Source organism: Halichoerus grypus, chromosome 12, assembly GCF_964656455.1.
Source record: "Halichoerus grypus chromosome 12, mHalGry1.hap1.1, whole genome shotgun sequence".
Taxonomy (NCBI): Eukaryota; Metazoa; Chordata; class Mammalia; order Carnivora; family Phocidae; genus Halichoerus; species Halichoerus grypus.
This window is the reverse complement of record NC_135723.1, coordinates 66,508,337-66,532,753: the sequence shown is the minus strand read 5'-3', so window position 1 is coordinate 66,532,753 and position 24,417 is coordinate 66,508,337. Positions and strand designations below refer to the sequence as shown.

The window sequence follows — 24,417 nt, the reverse complement described above, 5'->3', positions numbered from 1 at the left end:
TCAAGGCACTGAAAGGATCTCAGTGTGGCTAGATCATGGGGTGTGAGGGGTGAAGCCAAGGAGGCTTCAATAAATGCAAAATGCTTTTCTGCATTTATTAATGAACAAAATGTTTCAAATTCTTCTGGTATAATTGAGGACACATGATGAAATCGAGAGGGGCTGGGGGTTGCACACCAGCTGGGCTGATCTTCTCTGATTTCAGAACAGTTTCTGTCCACTTCCATGAAGCCTGACCCCACAGGGCCCCTCACCACGGGACTGCACTGGTCAAACCCCAGCAGGAGATGTGGCGGGAGGAAAAGCAAGGACAGACCAAAATATCTTCAAGGCCCTGAAACCATTCAGGGGGGACAGTTGAGAACATTGTTTTTAAAAAAAATAAAAACTTTAAAATATCAGAATCAGTTCTGCGCAGTGCAACTTAAATATAATCTTGAACTGCCCTACATGTGTTATAAACATGTGTGTCGTCAAGAGGTGGCTTGCATGCCGCAAGGAGGAATTTTTCCTTTGGATAAGCTGTCTTTAGGACTGGGATTTACAGGAAACCTCATACTGATGGGTATAATGTTTGGGCTTCTCCTAATCCTGATGGAAGGTGATCACCTCCACTTTATAGATAAGGAAACAGGTTCAGAGAAGCTGAGTGAGTCACCCGTTCAGCGGGTCATGGAGCCAGACTTTGAAATGAGCTCTGCCCAACTCTAAAGCCAGGTGTTTTTCCTCTAGACCAGGAGTTGCCAAATCACTGCCCACCGGCCAAATCTAGCTCACCACCTGTTTTTTTGTAATCAGGTTGTATTGGAACAGAGCCGCACTCATTCATTTACTTCCTGTCTGCGGCCATGTTCACGATGCCCAAGCATAGCTAAGTAGTTGGCAGCAGACATGATCTGGCCCTTAATAGAAATTTGCCAACCTCTGCTCTCTGCCCACACTGCCCCAGAATAAATACAGGAAACTTAAATGCTGCTCCTTGGGTCCAGAAAGCATTTTTATTTTTTCTCTCCCCTCCATTTAATACACTTGACACCATTCAGCAAAAACTCTCATTTGCGTGGACTGACCTAGGCTGTCCTCTCCCCAGCTGTGGCAGAAGTACAAAGGAAAACCATTTTTAGTCTCCAGAAGGTGTCCTAATTTTAAAGACCTGCATCTAGGTCAATACGTGTCCCTGCCACATATGTCACCAGTTTTTACCCGAACTTCTAGTACTCTCTCTGGGCAAGGCCACTTCTCCCCACATCCTAAGCTTGGAGAGTAGCCTTTCAAAGTGATCCCTGGCCTCTGGGAAGTTTTCCTGTCTGTAGATGAGCACCTAGACTCCTCTCCGGGCAGAATCCTTCCCATTTTTTGGTCCTTATGAGTCTTCAGTCATTTTGTCTTGTGTAAGGAACATTCTTAGGAAGAAAAATGGTCCAGTGCTGAAGCCCAGCAATGAAAATTCTCCCACATGACTCATTTTTAAGCTGGACTGTGTTGACATCTGTCTTCCCCGCAACAGCCTTTTCTCTTCGTTATGAAGATAAATCCATTTAATGGGTTGCTACTGATTGGGTAGATAGTACATTTTTGTAAGTGCTGACCCCCCCCCTTTAGCGGCAATGCCCAGTAGTGGCTTCTCCAGAAACCCTTCGCTCAACCGCAGACCAGCCTTTTCCAGCTCAGCCTGGGAAGGAAGTCCAAAATGATCTCTCAAACCCTAAGATAGCATCTCAAAGCCACAGACTTTGATTTTTAGGCTTTGTAAAAGTGCACTTTGAAAACCATGTTAAACAGTCTTATAATTCTGTTAAGGATGTATTTGTTTAATTCTACAGATGACAGGTGGTAGCCTAAGAATCTATGGCATTGAACTTATCAATCATTATTACAGTCTGGAAGGTACCGTGGTTAAGTACTAGGGACCACATTACAAATAAGAAACAGGACCTGCCCTCTAGGCATTTACAGTCTAGATGGGGAAAGGTACACCAATAACTGACTTAAGTGCTTTATTATGATATGACAAAAATTGCTGCAGATACTGTACTGAAGGCTGAGAAGTGGTGCTGGACGTTTGCTGAGACCAGTGCTTCTCACATTTTCGTGAGTGCTGGAATCACCTGGAGGGGCTGTTGAAACACTGATTGTAGGGTTTCTGATTCAATAGGTCTGGGGTGAGCCCAAGAAGTTGCATCTCTAGCAAGTTCCCAGGTGATACAGATGTGGTCTGGGAACACTGTTGAGGATATTTTTTATAGGAGAACCCTCTGACATAAGTCATTTCATTCTCAGAAGGTATGGGAACATTACATCACATTGGTTGTGTGTCTAGTATGTTCCATTCAGTGTGTCGGGACTTTGCAAGTAATCCAGTTTGGATTTCACAGCAACTCTATGAACTCTGAGCTATTACTTCCACTTTATAGTAAGCAAACTAAGGCTTGGGAAAGGAAATTCATGTTTGCTAAATATCCACAGGGTACCATAAAGGGTATGAGGCTTTCTCTAATGAGCAACACCTCGATGAATTCTAAATGATTAGTCCTTCCAGTTTACAGAAGCTTAAACTGAGGCTCAGAGGGGTTGAATATCTTGAGGAAGGTCACAGCCTGGCTTTACAGTTGTGTGTGTTGGGCCCTAAAGGCTGAGAAGCCATCCTGCCACGAGTAGCACCCACTGGCTGAAAGCTGCTAACGTGGGCTCCAAAAGCATGATTTGTCTAATGCCTAAGTCATGCACTCCCTCCCTCCAGGCTTTGCTCTTGCTGGTCCCTGTGCTGAGCTCCCTTTCCCTCTTCACCCTCCCACCCGTCCTTCCAGTCCCAGGCAGGTTAGTCTTGGCCTTGCACACTTCCCTGACATCCCCCCTTATCCCAGTTGATCAGGGATCATGACTCCTTTGTAATGTCTTCCTTTCCCCAGGCCCCTCTCCAATTTTTGTATGTGTCCCAACATAGTTTACACTATTGAATTCCATCACACACACCCCAAATCCCCTGGTGACTTACCACTAATTACAGAAAAAAAAAATCCAAATTTAAATTGTTCATCTTGGCCAGCAAAACCACCCACTGTCTGGCCCAGCTCGACTTTCAGCCTAACTCGAAGCCCCACCTCGATTTTTTCCAACGAAATGAAACCACCATACACTCCTTCCCACCCAGGGCTGGGCTCTCCTCTCTCCAAGCCTTGGCTCATGCTGTTTCTTCCAAGAATGGCTCCTTCTCTGCCTCTCATCGTGTCCACATCTGGTCTCTCCTCAAGCCCCAGCCAAAGTCCTGGTGCTGTGCTATCAGCCTGTCAGCATTTGAGAGGGGCTAAATATTTGGGGAATGACTGTCTCGCTCTTGCTCCACTGTGACATCACTTCATCCCTTGGAGGAGGCAAGTATGTAATGGCTTATCCACTTCCCCAGACCAGGACACAAGGCTTCAAATATCTCGCTTACAGTGACTTGCACATTGTAGGTGCTTGAAAAACAGTTGTTGAGAACAGATGAATAATGCTGGATGAAGATTGTGGGTGTGAAGGTGGGGGTCAAATTGGTGATTAGACTAGGGAGCACATGGAGGCTCAGGAGATCTTGGAATAAAACACAGGAGCATATCTCAATGAACAACAGGGAAACCAGGAGCCCAGTTAGACTACCAGCATGCTTGATTCTTGTCAGGGGTCCCCAGAACTTACTCTTTTAACCCAATCTTCCGAGGAGCTGAAAGGTTTTCTCCATTTGAAGTACATGTGTGTTATGGGACTCCCACTTCTTCTTTTGTAACATGTGACATTATTACAGAGAATATGTGCTGGAAAAATTCCAGAAACACACCACAGGCACAGTTTGACCTTGACAAAATAATCAGTCAATACCAGTAAGTGAATGCGGATTCTGAAAGCGTGTTTTGTCTGATGTCTATGACAAAACGTATTCATATTTTGTAATTAAGAAGTTTTTTTTTTTAATTTTTTTATTGTTATGTTAATCCCCATATTTGTAATTAAGAAGTTTTAAGTCCACTGATTTGCTGATGCCTCTGCAACACCATCTGTGGGTTTTCCAAACAATGAGAAAAGGTTCGATATTTTCCAAAGAAGACAGAGTCAAGCATGGTGGTTGTGAGTGTCTTGATTTAAATCATGCACATAGAGCATTCATAGACACTTAACACTATTAATTCTAGCCTTTTTGGAAGCTACTTTGCAAAGAAATAGAGAAGTATTTGATTTATATAACTCTTTTGTCTTCGTAAAAAAAATCAATGACATCTTTCCCTGGGGTCATTTTCCTTGGCACACAGAGTTACCACAGAACTTCTCAGGGCCAGAGCAAAACTGTGAACTAAATCAGGCAAAGCCAGTCTTTCCCTCCACCAACCTCATTCTGCGCTGTATCCTAACTACTTGCATCCCTTTCCCTAGGGCCAAGTGCCCCCTTGGCTTCTTCTTTCTTATCCTATCAACCTACTCTTAGGAAATGGTCTATATTCACTTTTAAACGGAAGCATAAGTGATTGTTGGGAATTTAAAAGATTGTCCCACTTACGGATTCTTACATCTAGCAAAAGATAAAAGTCTTAAGCTAGAGGAATTGAAACTCTTAACAGTGGATTTTAAGCATAAGGTATAAGTAGGAGCTGAAGAATTTCCCATACCACCATAAGGGATTATCATGATTTCCACGCAAAGGTACAGCCATGAGCATATAAATGAAGATGATTTTTTAAAGTTTTTCTTATTGAAGTAGCTTTGTTGTTTCTATCCAGCTTCCTTCTCTTACTTTTCCCCAATCTGGGCAAACTCCACTCCATAAGCTGATACTCCTCTTTGACTTCATTGTATGTATTCGTTGAGATCTTAAGTTGCAAGTGACAGGAATTCCATTCAGTTGGGGAAGTAAAGGTTCATGTAACAAAACCACCAAATGTCAGCATTGAATTGACATTATGGTTGAATATAATTTAACTATTATTAACTCTCTCTCTCTCTCTCTCTCTCTCTCTCTCTCACACACACACACACACACACACACAAATCTTTCTTCTGTCTAATTTGAATGGAATCAGTCTCAATATCTTCCACTCTTCCACATGTAAGAGACAGTGTTATAGTTGTCAATTTTAGGGGAAAAGAGCATGCTTCACCTCTGCTTCAACAAGTCAGAAGTCTGGGAAAGGATACTGATTGGTCAGCTCAGGTCACATGCCCACCTACTAGTGTAATCATTGTGTCCAATCCTATGTGTTCTGGTGACTGTCATCTCTGTGACAGCCCCTTAAGAAACATTTGTTTAGTCATCCTCTCATTTAATCTTCCCTCCAATACAGTAGAAGAGGTGTTATTACCCCTATTTTAAAGATAAAGAGGCTGAGACTGAAGATTGAGGACTTACCCAAGGCCACACATATCTAGTTGAATTCTATGACATCAAGTAGCCCCACATGATGGATACTGCATGCATTTGGTGTTGAAAAGCCCTGGCATCTCAGTGTAAGACTAGTCCATGAGCAATTGCTGAGTACCTACCATGTGTGATTTATTTGACGAACAACTGATTAGAAGCCATAAGGAGTATAGTGGGATCATATTCATAATGATAAAGGGTAAGCGGCATGCCAGGGCTTTTCAACATCAGATGCATGCAGTATCCATCATGTGGGGCTACTCGGTGTCATAGAATTCAACTAGATATGTGTGACCTTGGGTAAGTCCTCAATCTTCAGTCTCAGCCTCTTTATCTTTAAAATAGGGGTAATAACACTTATTCTACTGTATTGGAGGGAAGATTAAATGAGATGATGACTAAACATGTGTCTGGCACAGAATTAGCATATAATTGAGGTGCATTTGTGATTTTCTTTCATTTTAACATTACTGAGTGACCCCAAGAATGGTGGTGTGATTGGCAGTGGAGTAGTGTTAAATCCCAGCTCATCCATGAACCTACTAACCAGCGCTATGATTTTGAACTAGTTACTTAACATTTCAAAGCCTCAGTTTCTTCATATGTAAATAGAATGATGACCACAGCTAACTCCTAGATTTGAGTGGATTAAGATTAAGAGAGGGAACATACATAAAGCTTCCACCATAGTAGATACCTCATCAGTGATAACAATTGTTCTCCTCTGCAGTGGAGGATTAAAAAAAAAAGAAGCAGGAAGATTACTACACGTCTCTTGGATGTCTCTGTGTCTTTTCTGGTCTTTTCCTGCTTTATAAATTCTGATGAAGACGAATCCACATTAATAGAGGCAATGCTTAATTGCCTCCTTGTGGGCTGGACCCTGTCCTTAGGCAGCACATTACCATATTCTTTTTTTCTTGAGGCATCCAATGGCATATGTCTGTTCTATTAAATAGACCTCCTTTTTAGTGCCTGGCTCAAGAAGGCAACAGCACACACACAGTTTCAGATCCCTTATGTGTATGAACACTCAGGCCTTCACTACACGGGGAAAGCATTCTCGGAGGGGCGAGTGTGGGTATCATTTCATGTTTGTTTGAACCAGTGCCAACCAGACATCCACAGTTAATTGTGTCTCAGCGATCTTCTTCTGGAAAAAATAGCAGTGATTCAGCCTCCTAGCTGTTGCTTGGACTCCTTTCACTTTTGAAGTTTGCACTGTGCACAATGTCGCTTCAGCAGTGGTCCCGTAATATGTTGAGCAAATGGAGCACTCCTCCCAGCCAGGCCTCCTGCCACCCAATTCCAACTTCGTCAATCCATCTCCTTCCTTGTGGTTCCAGCAGCACAAGAGAAAGTGGAAGATGTACATTATGGTAGTTTACTCTTTGGAAAAGTACCCTCAAGGTTTGCGCAGAGAGCGCAGGGGAAGGGAAGCAGGGGGGTAGGGAGCAGGGAGGCAGGGAGCCGTTCACTCTAGAAGATCTTTCCAAATGGGCAAGGACAACCCCCCAGGAAAGTTACGGTCTTCCTTTCATCTACAGGTAATGCAGGTGGTGAAGGAGCAGGTTATGAGAGCTCTTACAACCAAGCCTAGCTCCCTGGACCAGTTCAAGTGCAAACTGCAGAACCTGAGCTACACTGAGATCCTGAAAATCCGCCAGTCTGAGAGGATGAACCAGGAAGATTTCCAGTCTCGCCCGATTTTGTAAGTAACCCCTGAGCTCTGTCTCCTCGGAAGCTCTGACCCATCATTTCTGGTCTGAAGGCCGATCACACACAGTGCAGTGGGCCATGTTGTGAGCTGTTTGCAGAAGGCCAACAAAAGACACTCGGGAAGACCTCAGTTCGGTTCATGAAGTCTCAGCAGCTCCCCAAGGAAGGCGGTGCAGGGGCGGCCGAGGGGAAGGCAGGGACAGGTGCTGTTGGCAGCAGGACCTAAGCCAGGAAGAGGCCTGGTTACTGATGAGTCCCCTGAAAATTTGTAGCTGAAAAGTGGGGGGACCTTTCCTAACACGTGGAACAAATATTTTTTCTCTGGGAAGCTATTTCTTGGTGGGTGCCTTTGAGTGGAAGATGCTCTGCCCAGCCAGAACAAAGCCCACTGGTAATTCAGGCAATATGAATGTTCAAGTGGTGAGTGGAAGGGAGATGGAGAGGAAGAGAGAGATTCACTTGCCCCTGCCCCATCCATCAGCTTTGCCTCGCCCTGGAGCCCCTTGCATCGCCCCCATGACTATCAGCCCATAGGCCCGAGTCCGAGAGCAGCAGGGCCCCTGCTTATAGGACTTTGCAGCAGGTGCCCCTTGCAACAGTTGTCATTTCGCGTACCTCCATCTTTAGGATGTTCTGAACCTCCAATGAAGACTGTTTGGTTTGCTCCGTCTTTTCTTAGAACTGGCCTATTTATCTTCCCTTGTCCTTTTCTAAGAGCTAGGTCAGTTCTGTTACCCTTATAATTTATAGGGAAGGAAACAGGAGAAGAGGTGGGGGTAAGGAAAGTGTGTGAAATGTATTCTCATTCCTCCCTCAGAAGACTAGACACAGCTTCTTCTGAACTTTGGTTATGAAGCTGACTTAGAACACAGGTGTCACTATGACATGAACCCCATCTCTCTCTGTTTCTGATTCGTTTTCTTTCTGCCCCTCTTTCTGTCCATTACTCTCATATATTTGACATTTTTAGTGCTTGGCAATTTGCAAAGCAGCCCCTCCTGCTGTTTCATTTCCTCACATCCATGTGAATGAAGTAGGTAGGTCTTATTCCCATTCAAGGAGCAGGAATAGTCCAGAAAGAGGGGAGGAGCCGGGACTTGAGCTCCAGCCCACAGATCCCTCAGCTCATGCTTTGTCCACCCCAGCAGAGCTCCTTTGCTAAGTGCAAGACTAAGATGTGGTTTTAAAAAGTTCACAGGTCCGCAGCTCCCTCACGCGTGCTTGCTCTCAGGCCCTGGGAGGCATAGTCAGAGGCTGCGGAGCAGAAGTGCAGACTTGAGTGAGGGTGAAGCTGGGCAGCAGGGCGGGAATGCTTCCTGGGCGTCTTTGACTTTCGTCACGGTGAGACCTGACTTGTACTTGCATTGAGCGCCAGCCAGCTCTGCAGCAAGCACTGCTGGGCCTTGGGCTGGTCCTCAGCCAGAAGGTACAGCTAGAAATGCCAAACAGAAAGCCCTTCCGATAAATGCTTGCCTCCTCAGGGATACGGTTTCTTACTTGCGGAGAGGGACAGCAGCACCTCGTCCCATCACAGGGCCTACAGCACCAAAATGTTGGATTCCCTAAGGTTTGTTTCAGCAGATGCACAAACACACAGAGACTTCGTTATGCTTTTCACAGCAGTTCTTAAAACCTAAAGGGAGACTTGAGAAACCACTTCAGTCAAGGGCGAGGGATCCCAAATTATTGTTTGACCATGACTTTAGTCTAAGCAAGAATGTTAACTGCATGTGAAGTGTGAACACTTTGCTCCTGTTTTGGCTTCATACCTTTATTTCCTGAGGCTCTGCCCATGACATTCTGGCGTTTTCCCTTGATTATAAGAGGCCCTTATGTTTGCATTTATTATGTGAGGAGAAGCAATGCAAATATAAAGGAAATCTTCTGTATGTATGTCCCTTTGGTATCATCATTTGGCCACGGGACTGAAAAGCACCATGCCTCACTGGGGCCCTTGCCATAGTTGCAATAAGGGCTTGTTAGAAACTATAGCATTTAAGGGGGCCATGGGCCAGCCTGATCCTTATCCCAGCCTCTGAAACGGGCAGGTGGGAGCCAGCCTCCAGCTGCTCGTCCAGGGATGTTTTGTCTGTTAGAATGACCTGCTAGACAGGAACTCACTGCAGGATTGGATAAAGCCTAAAGGCTGCCGACACGGCTCACAGGACAAATCCACGTCAACAGAAAGGGACAGCCCATGCATGATGGTCTGCATTCGTTCACTCATTCATTTAACAAATATGTCTCGAGTGACTCCTGCCTGCCGGGCCCTGTGCTGCGGACGGACAGAGAACCAGAGACACTTGCCCCGCCCCACCCCACTCTCCCAGGTTGTAAAATTTGGGTGGGAGGGTTAACAGAGACTGTGCTTGAGTGGAGGAAACAAAGGCGGGGGTTGTCATGAGAGCACACGGAGTCACATCTCCCCCAAGCTCGGGAGTTAGGATATTCTAAATTGAGAACTGAAAAGCACCTTTAAGGTTCCAGCTTCTCAGTGTGCAGACTGGGACAGTGACTTGGCTGGGGCTTGCCCGCTGGTACAGAACCCTACTGGCCATACCCTCACCAGCCTCTTGACCACCATAGTGCTCCCCCCACGGCCTGGCTCCCTCTGTGCCTGCCACACACAGCTTGGTAGCAAACCCAAGTGCCCCAGAGAGCCTTTGAGGCATGCGTCCCATTATTATAACCCATTTATGTTTCCTGAGTACAAAAATGCACACTCTGTGTGAGCAAATATTTGGGGGGAATATTCAGTGGGTTGAAGAAGCTTTGTTGTATTTCTTAGCTCTTGACCGATTATTTCAGAGAGGAGGTATTTGTTACTTTCCACTTAGCATGACTTTACAGGGAAGATAAGTCCCTCCACACAACTAATCCAAGTTAATGGATATAAAAAACTTGAATAGTCCAAAACCAGGTCATTTAACACTACACTGGGTGGGGAAGGAGAGATGTAAGGATAAACACCAGTGAAGCATAGTAGCAAAAGGTAGAAAATCCACACCCAGGGAGCTAACCAATCTGGGCTCAGACTCCAAGGCCACTACTTGGACATGTGGCTCTTTAGACAAGTTACGTAACCCATTCTAAGCCTGTTTTTCTAAGGTCTAAAAAAGAAAATGATTAAAGTATCCACATCATTGCACGGTTGTGAAGATTCCATGATGTAGTGCCTGAAAAGCACTTAGGATATATGCCTGGCACATAATATCCACTCAGAGAAATGGTCCCTCTTATCATTAGCTGATAACCAGAATGGGACATGTTGTCACACTGTTGATATGTTAGTGGTAAAACTGACACTATGACTGTATTTGTGTATGCCTCGCCTTATCTCAGAAGGTACAGTGGAAGTATAGTGAGAAAGGAAAAGTAAAAACGGGGCCAGAAATCAGGCTAATGCCTACCCTGCCTATCTGCCTCCTCACTAAATATTGGCCACAAGCTTTGTGCAGGGCCTTCTCTCAGCAAATGCCAGCAGGATGGTCTGGTCAGTTACACAGTTTTCAGTGTCCAGTGCACTTGACAAATGCTTATCAAATGCCTGCCACGTACCAGGTACTGTTCTGTGTATTGGTGATTTAGCAGTGAAGAGGACAGATGCAATTCTCGCCCTGCAATGATTGTATTTTAGTGGGGAGACACAGACAATAAACATAGTAAATAAGATTATAGCATGTTAAAAGAGGATAATGGCAATGGAAATATAAAGCAGAATAAGGGAAATGGAGAGCTGGCAGCCTTAAGTAATGTGGTCAGAGTAGGTCCCTCTAGTTGGGATGGTAACATTTGAGTTAAGATGTTTAAGGGACTAAGGGAGCAGGCCATGCGTATATTTAAGAGAAGGGTATTCCAGCAGAGAGAAACACCAGTGCAAAGGCCCTGAGGTAGGAGTGGGTCCGGGTGTTCAATAAATAAGAAGGCCACTGTGGCTGAAGAAGACTAAGCAAGGAGGAAAGCAATAGGAGGTGAGTCCAGAAAAGTGGCTGGGAGTTGATGATGGAGGGCCTTGTTGGGGAGCCATTGGAGGGTTTTGAGCAGAGGATTAATGTGCTCTGACTCAGGTTTCTAAATGATCCCTCTTGCTACTGTAGTGGGAATAGACTCCAGGGAGGCAAGTCTGGAAGCAGGGAGATCAGTAAGGAAGTTATTTCAATAACCCAAGCGAGAGATGATTCGAAGTGATTCAAGTCTCTACTATAGATTAGATAGATTTTGAAGATAAGAAACAATGATATTTCCTGATTGATTGAATAAGAGAAAGAGAGGAGTCAAGGAGGAGTTCACAGTTTTGTTTGAGCTGAACAGCCAAAGGCGAGAAGGAGTAGAGCAGGTCGAGACAGGGGGTCAGGAGTTCAGCTTTGGACCTGTCAAGTTTGAGGTGTCCGTGAGACATCCACATTTGGCATGTCTCACAGTTGGTTTGACGAATTTGGAGTTCAGCTGAAAGGTCCGGGTTGGAAATATAAATTTGGGAAGCTGTCAGCATAAAGTTGATATTCAAAGTCATGAGTCTATAATATAAAGAACAGAAGAAATACAAGGACTGAATTTGGAGGCCCTCCGGTTGTCAAGACAGATCCATTTCCATGAAATAGACACTGTCCCTCAGCACACCCAAAGTCTTCACAGAACCCTTTTAGATCAGGGGTCGGCAAAGTATAGATGGCTCTTGAGGCAAATCCAGCTCACTACCTGCTTCTGTAATTGGAGGTTTATTGGAACACAGCCACACTCGTGTGTTTACATACCGTTCGTTGACTGCTTCCACTCTCCTGCGGCAGAGCTGAGTAGTTGCCATAGACAGCTATGGCCCCGAGAGCCTGAAATATTTACTGTCTGGCCCTTACAGGAAATGCGTGCCACCCTCTGTTCTAGGCGGACACCGAGTAGCAGCTCAGTGGGGCAGACCGCAGGGCCAGGAGGCAGCTCACTGGTCTAGCGGGGCCGTCTGTCTTCTGTATGTGGCACTGGCCTCGCTGCTGGCCTTGGACCTGGGATTGTCTCCCAGAAACGATGCTGGACCTGGAATTGCTCTTCACACACTCATTCACCCTACCCCCTTTAATCTTCCTTCTTTTATTTATTTACAAGGCCTTTAGACAGAATTAGAAGAATATCTATCAAAACAAGGGCAGTGAACCCATGACCTTGGCCTCGTTGACCCCAAGCTGAGAATCTCTATCCCCAACTGCAGTCCATAATGCATTACACTGAGGTCCAACCTCATCCACAGACACACCATGTAGGTGTTATATATGTTTTCCTAATATGAGTGAATTTTATAGCAAGTGGGTCCATTTGCATGAAAAGAAGAGGAAATCACTTAGAAAAAAAGAAAAGTTGTCCTCTTTTTGTCATTGCCCAGTCATGTTTTAGAGGCCTTTGGGGTTCACAACAAGGAATGGCTAATTCTTGCTGCAGTGGATTCACTCACTCTGGAAATATCTCCCCAGGAGACGTTTCCATAATGGAGTGTGTCACCATGCGCATGTCTGGGTCTTACACTAAGATGTCATAAATCATCGACTAAAATGACTCGGAAGTACTTTCAATTATTTCCTCCTTTTGGTCCTCTTCCCTGCATCTTTATCTCCATTTTAATAATTGAACTCTAGCCTACTAAAACTATTATTTAAAGATACATCGCAACCTAAGAATCAATGAGATTCCCAAACCCTTTCTCCAGTGACCTCTCGATCCCTTAGTGCCATTTCATCCTCTCTGCCCCATCGCCCTGGCTTGGAAGTCAGGAGCGGTGATTTATTGTTGCATGTGGCTGCCCTGGCATTTCCCCCCACCTTTTTCTCCCATTCAGAGCAGGGTTCATCAAAGCTGCAGTATACTAAGTCCATTTTACAAAAGCTGAACACTGATAATAAATAGTTTTAGTCATCTGAAAGGCCGAGATGAGACCCTGGAGGTCTGCGCAGGAGAGCTTTACAAAGGTACCAAGCTGTGTTCTTAGGACTCAATCTCCATATTATGCTTTATAAATGTTCAGTTGCAATGGTATCAAATGACAGGAGGTTTAAAGCCATTGGAGTTTAAAATATGTATTAGCAGAGTACTAGCACACCTCATTAGAGGGCCAGATCCTTTGATGTGACTTTTTAATTCTCTTTATCTCACATGTAAATAGAAGCAGTTTGTATGCAGAAGATTGAGTTCCACACTTAACCTCTATGAGCTGTTTCCCCACCTGTAAAATAGAAATAATAGTACCTACGTATTAATAACACTACTACGTGTTCCCAAAACTTGGAGGTTTTTGAGGGGGAGCGAGAAGGGGATGTTAACTGAGCTAAAATCGGATAGTCCCACTACCCGACTCAAAGCAGGCACTTCCCAAGCGTGAGTGCCTTCCCCACCCATGAGCCAATCACCCTGTGAAGACAGCCTGTCTGCAGTCGGAGCAGGTCCAGAATTGAGGTGGAAGCTGACAGACATGTGAGCCATGACTACAGTGAAATGTGGGCGTATGGAGAGTTGGCCTGAGGGAAGGAGAGAGTATCATCAAAGCAAATTCAGTAATAACCTCGCGTTCCTGCCCAGGCGGCTCGTAGAGCACTTGCACTTACACTGTCTCCTTTGGGAATCACAGCGTTTTCCCACAAAATGTTCGTATCCCCATTTTACAGGTGGGAAAACTGAGACTTAGATGAGCTACATGAAATGCAAGTCATGGGCAGAGTCTAGATTGAAACCCTAGTCTTCCAAGTTCTAGGTCTACGTTCTAATCAGTACTTCACCACTCCTGAGGGCTCTCCCTGTCCAGCATCAGCCAGAACAGCTCTAGCTTTCCTAGACGCAAATGCTAGAGCACTCCATAAAACTTCACATGATTAAAAAAAAAAAAAAACTATTCTCTTGGGGCGCCTGCATGTCTCAGTGGATTAAGCGTCCAACTCTTGATTTCAGCTCAGGTCATGATCTCAGGGTCGTGGGATGGAGCCCCGAGTTGGGCTCGTGCTCAGCCAGGAGTCAGCTTGTTCCTCTCCCTCTGCTCCTCCCCCTGCTCTCTCTCTCTCTCTCAAATAAATAAATAAAATCTTCTTAGAAAAAAAGATATTTAAAAAACATTGTACTCTGTCCTGATATCTTTAAGGCATAGTGCATCTAAAACTAAGTTATATTGTATTAGCCTGACTCAAGATGCAAATAATCCCTAATTTATCCTATCATTATCCCCAGCTCTGTGGGCTAGAATCAGGGATGATATGTTGCTCCCATTTGTAAGTGATAGAGTGGAAAGCAAAATGTGGTCCTGCAGTTTGCCATGGAATTAGTAATTACATGGCTGCCCAGTATTGCTCTTTGGTCAGATCACAAATGTAGTCTGGGAGTTTACCTGCTATAGGGGTGGAAGTGTGACCAAAGATTTATTGTCTTGGCAAAGCCAAGTGAGTTTCTGCATGAGTTTATATCTGTGGCTTTGTGAAACAAGGGAAGAAACTTCTCGGGAGGCTTTGGTATAGCAAAACGTCACGGAAGTGGCTGGTGCTTTGGTGGGTATTCTGTAAATGTCAGAGAATCTATAGTGTTGTTTTAACAGATCAACCTGTCCACTAACTCTTAATAAATAATCCTCTAAAGCACCACCTTGGGAGGTGTTGGGATGGTCGTGGAAAGATGCGGCTTGCACTTCGCTGCCCCATCTGCCCACGATGCCCTTTCAACCAGGCGCTGTTCTCAAGGCATGCCGTGCAATGCATGTGTGTTCTTCACAGGGAACTGAAGGAGAAGATTCAACCAGAAATCTTGGAGCTGATCAAACAGCAACGCCTGAACCGCCTCGTGGAAGGGACCTGCTTTAGGAAACTCAACTGCCGGCGGAGGCAAGGTATTGTGTCTGGGGCACTGTGTCCCGGCGAGGGTGAACGGTGGCCTGCTCCCCTGGGGAGTCATGGGGCATGGGTGCCGGCTTAAGGGTAGGCCTTGCAGCATTGGACTCCGAACAGGAATAGCAGTCCGGGTAAGTTCTGACTCCCCATGTGCACCCAGGGAAAATCAAAGAATTACCAGAAGACCCATGGAATTGAAAAGCCACCTGAGCTATTTAGTACCACAAGTCTACTAGTGGGTGTTCAAGAACAGCCAACATGTATTGAGAGCTTACCATGTACCAGGCTCTCCTTTTACTTATTTTAATGCATTTCCTCCTCCTGGTAACCCTGGGTAACCCTGTGGTTATACCCACTTCACAGATAAGGAAACTGAGACCCTGAGGAGCTAACTAAGTGCCCAAAGTTGCAGAAGAGCAAGGATTCATACTCCAGCAACTCTATGGCCCTTACTTTCATTTTATTTTTATTTTATCTTAATTTTTTTTTTTTTTTTTTTTATGGCCCTTACTGTTAATGACTCCCTCTGGTGTCAGGAGAGCTGGTACCCACAGCTGGATTTGATTTTGGAAATTTCAGCATGGATGGCCCTAATTCTCAAATCCCCACACTGATTCCCTTCTAGGTGAAAATTACTTTATCTGGAGATTTAAGTAACAGTGAACCAAGGTAGGATAGAATCAGTTTTCATAATCTTGCAAGAAGAACTTCTGAATTGTCTCAGTGAACTTTAATCCCAAAATACCATGGCAGAATGGGTGCCATTAGACTAGTTCCAATAGACAGGAGGCACTTTCTGCTCTTTCTCAGTCAGGGAAGTGAAGTCTTTTGATTGCTTTCTTCTTCTCTTGACAGGCTGCTGATTGCAAAGTCACAGGATTCATATCATACTGTCCTATAAACAAACAGTCAGAAACTAAAACTAAAGATAAGATCTGGGGAGAGTGACGAGATTGAGGGACAACCAGGAGCAAGCATAAGCAGTAGCAATTCTACCAAGAAAAACACCAGTTATGGCCCAGGAGAAACTCTGGCAGATATTTTTGAAAACCAGTGGATGCTCTGCTCAGACACAGAGCTCACCCACTAATGACAAATATCATTTCATGTTTATGCCAAGCCCGTCCCCCTGGCTATTTTCTTTAATGGCTTTGTGCTGAATATTGAGTAAATTCAAACAGTTTCAGATATTACAGTTAAAAATCATATTAAGGAACTTCCAAAGGCAGAACTTCCTTGAGAAATGAAAGTATAGGTTGTTCCCAGAGGATGGCAAGCTATGGCACTGAGCTTCAAAAGGGGCCTCAGGGGAAAGGACCATGGGCAGAATGATGATAAGAGCTGAGTTCCAGCTGGGACTGAGAAAGGCTCCATTGGGAGAGCAGCCAAAGAGGGAGCTCCCTCCTTTCTCACCGCATTCCTTGCATGGGGCATCGTCATCAGGGCAAATGCTTTTCCAGAAGATAGTGTGGCATGATGGTGAGGACAAGAGCCCTGGGGCAGGATGAAATGGGTGCACTCCCACCTCTCCCCCTGACCAGCTGTGTGACCGTGGGCAGTCTCCCCATCAAAAATGGGGATAACAGGACACCTGGGTGGCTCAGTCGGTTAAGCGTCTGCCTTCGGATCAGGTCATGATCCCAGGATCCTGGGATCAAGCCCCACATTGGGCTCTCTGCTCAGAGGGGAGCCTGCTTCCTCCTCTGCCTAGTTCCCCCTGCTTGTGCTCGCTCTCGCTCTCTCTCTCAAAAAGAAAAAAGAAAAAGAAAAAGAAATGGGGATAACAATGCCTGTGTCCTGAAGTTAGTGTGAGGAGGGAAGGTGATCATGAATGTAGCTCTGAGAAAGCTACCACAAAAGGTAGCAGCTACTCTTCTAGGAGGTTATGTAGGAAAAGAGCAATGAGCTGGGAGTGAGTAGACTTGACTCTCGGCTTCACAACTCTAAGTAACCAACTGAGTGCCTTTAGGCAGACACGTAATCTCTCAGGGCTACAATTTCCCATCTAATAAGTGGGAGAATTGGACTAGATGATCTCTTAGCTCAGTTAGCCAGATAGTCGATTCTATGCTTGATCTCTTCATCACCTTTGGAAAAATCAGTAGTCGGGACATGCTGCTCCCATAAGATGATTTATAAAGTTTTTATTTACTTGGCATTGGGCAAAGGACATAAAAGTGGGAGGAGGAGGGAGAAGATGGCACATGGATTTATACCATCCAGTGCCTCCACTGATGTCTAGCTAGAATCCTCCAGAACGTAATTCAAAGAACTCAACTTAACCCTCTGGTCTACTTTACTACAAGTCTTCTTCCCTTTCTAGGCTGAAATGGATAAGATTCTACTAGAATAATCCTGTTTCTAGATATAATAATGACAGTCTTTTGGCTAAAGAAGTATCAGCCCATTATTTGCAAATTTTTCCCGTTTTCTAAAAACGAATTACCTAATGAACAAAAAATATTAGCACCTAGATTATAAATTTATTAATTAAGCTCCCTAGGGAGCCTGGCCATCTGTATTTAATATAAAATTATCCTTCTGGGTGCAGAAAGGAAGACCTTTTGGTGTTTGGTAAATGGATTTAAAATCTGGTGACTAGATCTGCGTGCATAAAAGTAGGGATTCAAAGCAGACTGTGATGAAATTGATTTCCTATCACCCCATAGAAACATTCCACTTAGATTTACACAGATTAATGAGGACATGACATAAAGTCATTTTTTAAAAAGATTTTATTTATTTATTTGAGAGAGAGAGAGTGAAAGAGAGCATGAGCAGGGGGAGGGGCAGAGGGAGAAGCAGGCTCCCCACTGAGCAAAGAGCCTGACGATGTGGGGCTTGATCCCAGGACACTGAGATCATGACCTGAGTCCCCCAGGCGACCCTGTAAAATCATTTTAATCCCTTCGAAAGAGGTGCACTTCCACAGGAGCTCTCAGAAGGGAACAGCCACGTGCCCTCCCAGGTTAAAGAGCAAGGACTCTGTGAAGGAATGGCAGCCATACTCCGTTAATACTTGTTCAACAGTGAGTCAGATACAGATGAGCCGATTTAAGTATTAACTGTACAGGGGATAATAGGAAAGAGCTTTCTGTCCCACAGAACCGGAAAGCGGGGGAGCAGACAGAGTCCTTTACCACACCACGTTTGGACAGAAGACCCAAGTTAATACCTACCCATCATTCTCCCTGCCTCATGCACAGCTCTGCTACTTGGTTAGACTGATGGAGATATTCACAGATCTGGGTTTCTAGGAATTCTGGTCACATTGGAGAACTTGGAGGCAGTAAGTCACGTGAGACACATCAAGTGGTATTCAAGTCTCTGCTTCCCCACTCGCTAGCTGGGTGGCCTTGGGCAACCTACTAGATCTCTCTATGTTCCTATTTCTTCATCTGTCTAATGATGCCAGTTGTAAGTAAGGGTAGAGTGCTTTGCACATTGTCAAACATGATTTAGTGACAGTTAGCATTAATTTTAGCTTGTAGATCCTCAGAATATAGGTTTTTAAACACAGGTAGGAGAGTGGCAATGGATGTCACATACCAACCTCACTCCATTCTGTTCCCACCACAGAGTATCTAAGGCTCCTGTTCCGACTCCTTCACAATGAGATAGATTGCCTTGCTTCTGTGTCCCCTGGGCTTCTGTGGGACCGAATTCAGATGAAATTCCAGAAGTTGTCTATGGTAGGGCCATTATTTGCATCATGAGAATCTGCAGGATCAAGAACTGCTCCCTGTTTTCCTTATATTTCAGAGATTAGAGTCTTTCAGAATCCTTCATGTTGAATAGTCTTGATAAGAGCCCAGGGCTACACATTGGAGTGTCATTACAAGAAATGATAGCATGAAACTTTTGCTTCCCATTGAAAACGTTGTCCATTTTGTTGGCCAGCATCCCTTCTCTAAGCACTAACACAACCACCTTCTCTAAGCACTAACATGACAGACTTAATTTGGAACTTGGATGTGAGCAAAGCATGTGCCCTGAGGAACTAGCATGCTTCCATGTCCCTGCCAAGGGTGATCTACCTTACCTCGGTGTCTCCGCTCAGAAAACCTAGAGCCAAGTGGTATATTCAGGCATAGTAACCAAATGAACCCTCATTAGGAACAGGCTGTTTCTTCCTCTACCGTTGATTGAAATTTTTGTTTAATATTTAATTAAACCTTATCATAACTCGTTTTTATTTAAAAAAAAAAAAGGGATAAATCAACATATATTTTCAAAGGAAGAAAATCCAGTTGATTTTCAGGGACAAATCACTTTCCAGTAGCTCAAAATAAGAGATGATCCTTGTTCTCAGAAGGTGGAGCGAGCAGGAGTGGACAAGAGGGGTTACCGTTAACAGGAAAAAGAGGAAGATGCTAATAGCTGTGAGCCAGCTCTGTGCAGGGTGCCAAAATGTTTTAGATAATAATTAACATTACATAGCAAAAGAGGAGTAGGGATCTCTAAGGTTCTTACAGCTTGGCCGAGGCTACTTAGCTGATGTGTGAGGGCCAGGTGTGGAGCCCAGGTCTGTAAGACTCCAAAGCAGCAGTTAGGCCAAACTATTTTTAAAAGGATTTGGGGTTCTGGAGTCATCTTCTGTTGTGAAAGGAAGCAGCAGTCTTCAGGGAGACAGAATTCGGAATCAGAATACCATCTCTCGTTCTAAAGATTATCCAGTGAAATGAGGAAGATTTGGAAGGCAGGATGGCCTCTGTCTCTATCTATATTCATTGTCTTCCTATACTGGACCAATAGAGCAATCTCATCAGACGTATCTCATCACCTCGAAGAAGACATTTCCCCTTAAAAACATTGCTGCGTCGCTCGTGTTTTATGACTTGGAAAGCTTCAAACCTAGGCAGGAGAAAGACCTGAGCACACTAAAGATGTTGCACATTTTAGGTTAACCTAGGAAAGCTCCAATATCCTAATAGAAGTGCCCTAAGATTTTACTTTAGTAAAGGCCACCTGCTTCCCAAACACAGGACTCTCAGGGCCCCCTGGGCCAGTAGCCATTTGCCCCCTGAGTCCCCGACAGAGCCGATCAAGACTCCGTTCTTGCCGTGCCCTGTGCCTCACTGACCCTCCCAGCATTTCACACTCATGGTAGCTAGTATCCAGCTTGCTGGGCCCCCCTGCAGTCCCACTGGCCAGCCCCAAATGTGCGTCTAGCCTTGGTGCTAAAGACTAACGGTCTTCTGTTGGATATAGCTACCTATGGCTCATTTAATTGAACTTAAATAAAATTTAAAACTTCTTTTCTTACTATTGGATAAGTATCTATGGAGTATTTCTGTCATAGCAGAAAGTTCTATCAAACAGTGCTGCAAGGATTACAGTTGTCAGTGGTTATTAGCTCCGTAATGATCTATGCGACATTGGGAATAGCTTTAATCAGCCCTGGAGAACTTCTTACCAGGCTTGTGAGCTCTGAAACCAGCTTTTCTCTCTGATCCTACACACACACAGACACACACACACACATGCACACCCACACACATGCACTCATACAGAGACAGACCGAGAAAGTGAAGCACAGAATTATCTCTATCTTGTCAGTTTTTGAATTTGGAGAATGAAGAAATGGCTATTAACGTGCTAACAATCGTAATTGACTGGAAGACCTCTATGTTAACTCCTGTTTATTCTTTAAATGCTAGTAAACAAACTTCAATAATGTTCTCACTGCTTCCTGCTAATTGCTTTTAGTGACACAATCCACTCATTCATTGCCCAGGGGGATTGAGGAACTAGTAACGTCATGCTGGGTTTTGAAAAGAAATACACATTTTTCTTACCATAAAAGAAACTGCAAATCAAGCTGCTGCTGCCTTCTGACATGGAAACTGTCTCACGCAACGAGCCGGCGTGTTTTGTTGCTCGGAACTGGCCGCTCAGCTGTCCTCTACAGCAGCTCCCCCTTTGAGACAAACACACACAAGTTATGATCCTCTTAACCTTCCCAGAGCTAATGACTCCAGCCCTCATCCTGAGGAAGATACTGTCATGGCATCCACCCATTTGCTTGAGTCAAAACAGCCTCCCCAAGACTTTCCAGCCCCTGTCTCCAGTGTTCTGTCATCCATCCAAGACTTCCTGTTTGATGGGGAGGAAGGAACGGAGCAATCCCTTCCATTAATGACATCCAGATCTTTTTGCTCTCTCCCATTTTAGTAGTAGCCTGAGAAAGAGAAACTCATATAGGGCCGGAGAGGGGTTAGCCAGAGGTAGGAGGAAATTCCGTCAGCTGTGCCCCAGATATCGATATGGCAGGGTTCCGAGAGGCCTTTGGTGTTTCTTTTCAGTAAACATGCACCGCAACTTTGTGAAGACAGTGGTTGCTTTGCCTCCAGGAACCCTGATAAATAACCACCGTCCTCTCATAGTTTCTGAGTGGAAGAATACGCTGCACAAGAGGCCTTCCCTATTCCTATTTTTCCCTGCAGTCTACTCAGAGTTGCTGAGTCCCTGTGCCTGTTTCCTAAGCCTGGGAGACAAGTGTTTCCACCATGTTTCTCTCAGTTGCCACCAAGAACCGAGGGAGCTCCTCATCCTTGAACTTCTTGGCTCTGTCTCTCATGTCTGCCTTTCACCCTGATGAATTTGTGCTGTACCCAGCAGAGTGCCATGTGCATCGGGCACTCTGCAAATATTCACTGGATAAGGAAATGTCCCTTGAAAGCATATGCAGCAGAAATTTTTGAAGTCTTACAAACAAATATAAGTTGTGCATTTTACTTCACAGTATATCTGCTTGATCCACTTAAATTTTGTAATGCTCCCCCAATATCCTGAGAATGAGTGATCTTTGATTGCATCATATTGGCCCTTGGGTTTTAGGTTACTACCATTACCCCTGGAGCTTATGCCAGCTTAAGAAGTGAGGGGTCCCTGTAAAGAACAGGTTGGGCCCTTACTCAGAATAAGACCAGCGTGTCCCAGTGCACAGCTCACTGACTTCCTTGCCGGCTTTCTGTGACCCTTCAGTTACCCACTTAGCTAAAAATCCCAGCACTGAGGTATCAGGGGAAGGAAGCTTCACAGTAAATCTCTCCAGCTGGCTTTGTGCAGTCTCCGCAGGCCCCCCAAGAGCACTGCTGATGCTCACGACCAGAGCACCACCTGCTCCTGTGGAATTCACAATTCCTATTGTGAATCATGAGTCTGATTCCCAAATGTGTTCTCCTCATGGAGAACTGGTGATTACATGTTTGCCTAATTGAAATGACTGTAGATTATTCAGGGAGTAACTTTATTTTCTCCCTTTGAAATAGTCTCCCAGGAAAATGACCTGTGTTATATGTGTAGATTTAACATGATTTTGAAAATTGAGCAATGCCAGGTGTTACCCTAGCCATCAAATAACTTTTCCTTTCCTCTCAAATTTTTCCAGCAGAGTTCAGATTCTTTTTAAATTATATGGATTGCCATATTCTGACTACATTAAAGAATTCTCAAACCCTATTTATAGATGAGGAAGATGGGAATCACAGAGGCATTTTGCTTTTGTGGATCAAGTTTGGGCGTTTTCTTTGTTCGTTGTGTGGTTTTCCTTCCATTTTTAACACTTTCTTTTCTATTAAAAGAGTCCTAGTTAAGACATAAGTTTTGCAGTGAAGGTAATTTTAGATAGGAACCCACTTTCCTTACAATGTTATGGAGTACTTTCTAATCAGAGTAGTTTGAAAACAATACGTTTGTAGACACAGTAATGAGGTGACTTGACCAAGGCCGCCATGTTTGCCAACTGCATTACTGTACAGAGGGGCTTACAGGTCCTGGATGCTTTCAAGGTCATACATGCTTCGTGCCTTAAGTGTTTTGACCAAGTCCCCTTGGGTCCTCATATATCAATTTAGCCAACACCAACTGTGCTACTCCTATGTGCCAGGCACTGTGCCAAGGGGTTGGGATAGCATCATTATGAAGACAGGGGCTGTCATTAGAGAGCCCTGGCGTCTCCATACTGTCTGGGCTCATGAGTATCCTGAGTCCTCTTCCATCAGTAATTATTCACAGTACACCTGCTAGGGCAAGTTGATTCCCTAGGGTTTGTGGCAAATAATGAGAAATACCAAGATGCTTCACATGGGGACCCCCATAATCAAGGAAGATGTTGGGGCAGCTAAGAAGATGGGGAGAGTCCCTTCAGAAGTAGTAATCAGAGAGGGCTTCCTGGAGGAGGAGGCATCTAAGCACAGCCTTGCTTGAGAGCTTCACGAAGATTGCTGTCATAATTTAAGCTCTTTATCTATAAAAGTGTTTTTTGCCTCCTCCTTCCTACCTCACAGGCTTATTCAAACATTTTTATTACATTGGAATGCAGAGCAGGTTAGGTTGAGGGGGTTATTTGTAAGAATGACTCTAAGGCCCTGGTCATGCCTATTTCTTTGTTTTTGTCTTAATTTTTTAATTTTGTCTAGTTTCAGGTATACAACATAGTGATTCTATACTTCTATATATTACAAAATGATCACCACAATAAATGTAGTAACCATCTGTCACCATACAAAGTTGTTACAAGGTTACCAATTATATTCCCTATGCTATGCATTACATCCCCATGTCTTATTCATTTTATAACTGGAAGACTGTATCTCTTAGTTCCCTTCTAGTCATGTCTATTTAGAGAACTAAACTCTAGAAATCGGAGAGGAGACAACTGTGACTATCCTCATTCTTTGGATAAATCCCTGAATTATTTAGATGATTTTCTCATGAATTCCACCCCTTGCATCTATCACTAGCATCCTAATAATTCATTCTTGGATTAATTTGTGTGTATTAGCCCCAGAGGTGGGGGTCTGGTGCACCAACTAAGATATGACACACAGCTATCTCAACAGTCTTAACATCTTGGAGAAGAATGTGGAAGCAGAAGAGTTCCAAGAAAGCTGGTTTTTCTACATCTCCCTCCCCACTTTTGCCAGGCCTACGTGGACAAGGAATAATTCCCATAGTCATTATAGATACTGATGAAATAAACCCTCTGGAAACTGCCACCTCAGAAAACCTGATGCCATTATTCCTGAAGGGTTTAATGACCTCCCGAATGGTTAGCAGGACAGTGCTAACTAAATATCAAAATCAAAAGGGGACTTATTACCCAGGGCTCTAGAATTCATTCCTTCCTGAAGACCTAAAATCAAATGCATTGCTTGTTCTTCTAGGCAAGACTCTTAGGAAATAAAGATGTCGATATTTTTGGAAATCAGATTCACTTACCTTATAAATTTGTATGTGTTTTTTCCCCTCAGACAAATTTTGGTACTGTCGACTTTCACCCAACCACAAAGTCCTACACTATGGAGACTTGGAAGAGAGTCCCCAGGGAGAAGTGCCCCACGATTCCCTGCAGGACAAACGTAAGTGGCTCTCCTGTGTAGGAGGACTGAGTTTGGGTGGTTGGTTTAGCTTCCTGGTCACAAAATAGCATGCAGGAAAACTACCAACCCAAATTAATCC

General features: G+C 44.4%; 1 protein-coding gene across 5 annotated transcripts in view; it reads left to right on the top strand.

Annotated features, from left to right (window-relative positions):
• ELMO1 (engulfment and cell motility 1) overlaps window positions 1–24,417 on the top strand; it is a 512,699-nt gene that overhangs the window by 464,382 nt on the left and 23,900 nt on the right. For all 5 annotated transcript variants that reach the window (XM_078059467.1, XM_078059469.1, XM_078059466.1 and 2 more), the window contains 3 exons: window positions 6,934–7,097; window positions 14,839–14,951; window positions 24,210–24,317. In XM_078059467.1, coding sequence (XP_077915593.1) covers window positions 6,934–7,097; window positions 14,839–14,951; window positions 24,210–24,317 — 385 coding nt within the window. The remainder of the gene's footprint in view (window positions 1–6,933; window positions 7,098–14,838; window positions 14,952–24,209; window positions 24,318–24,417) is intronic.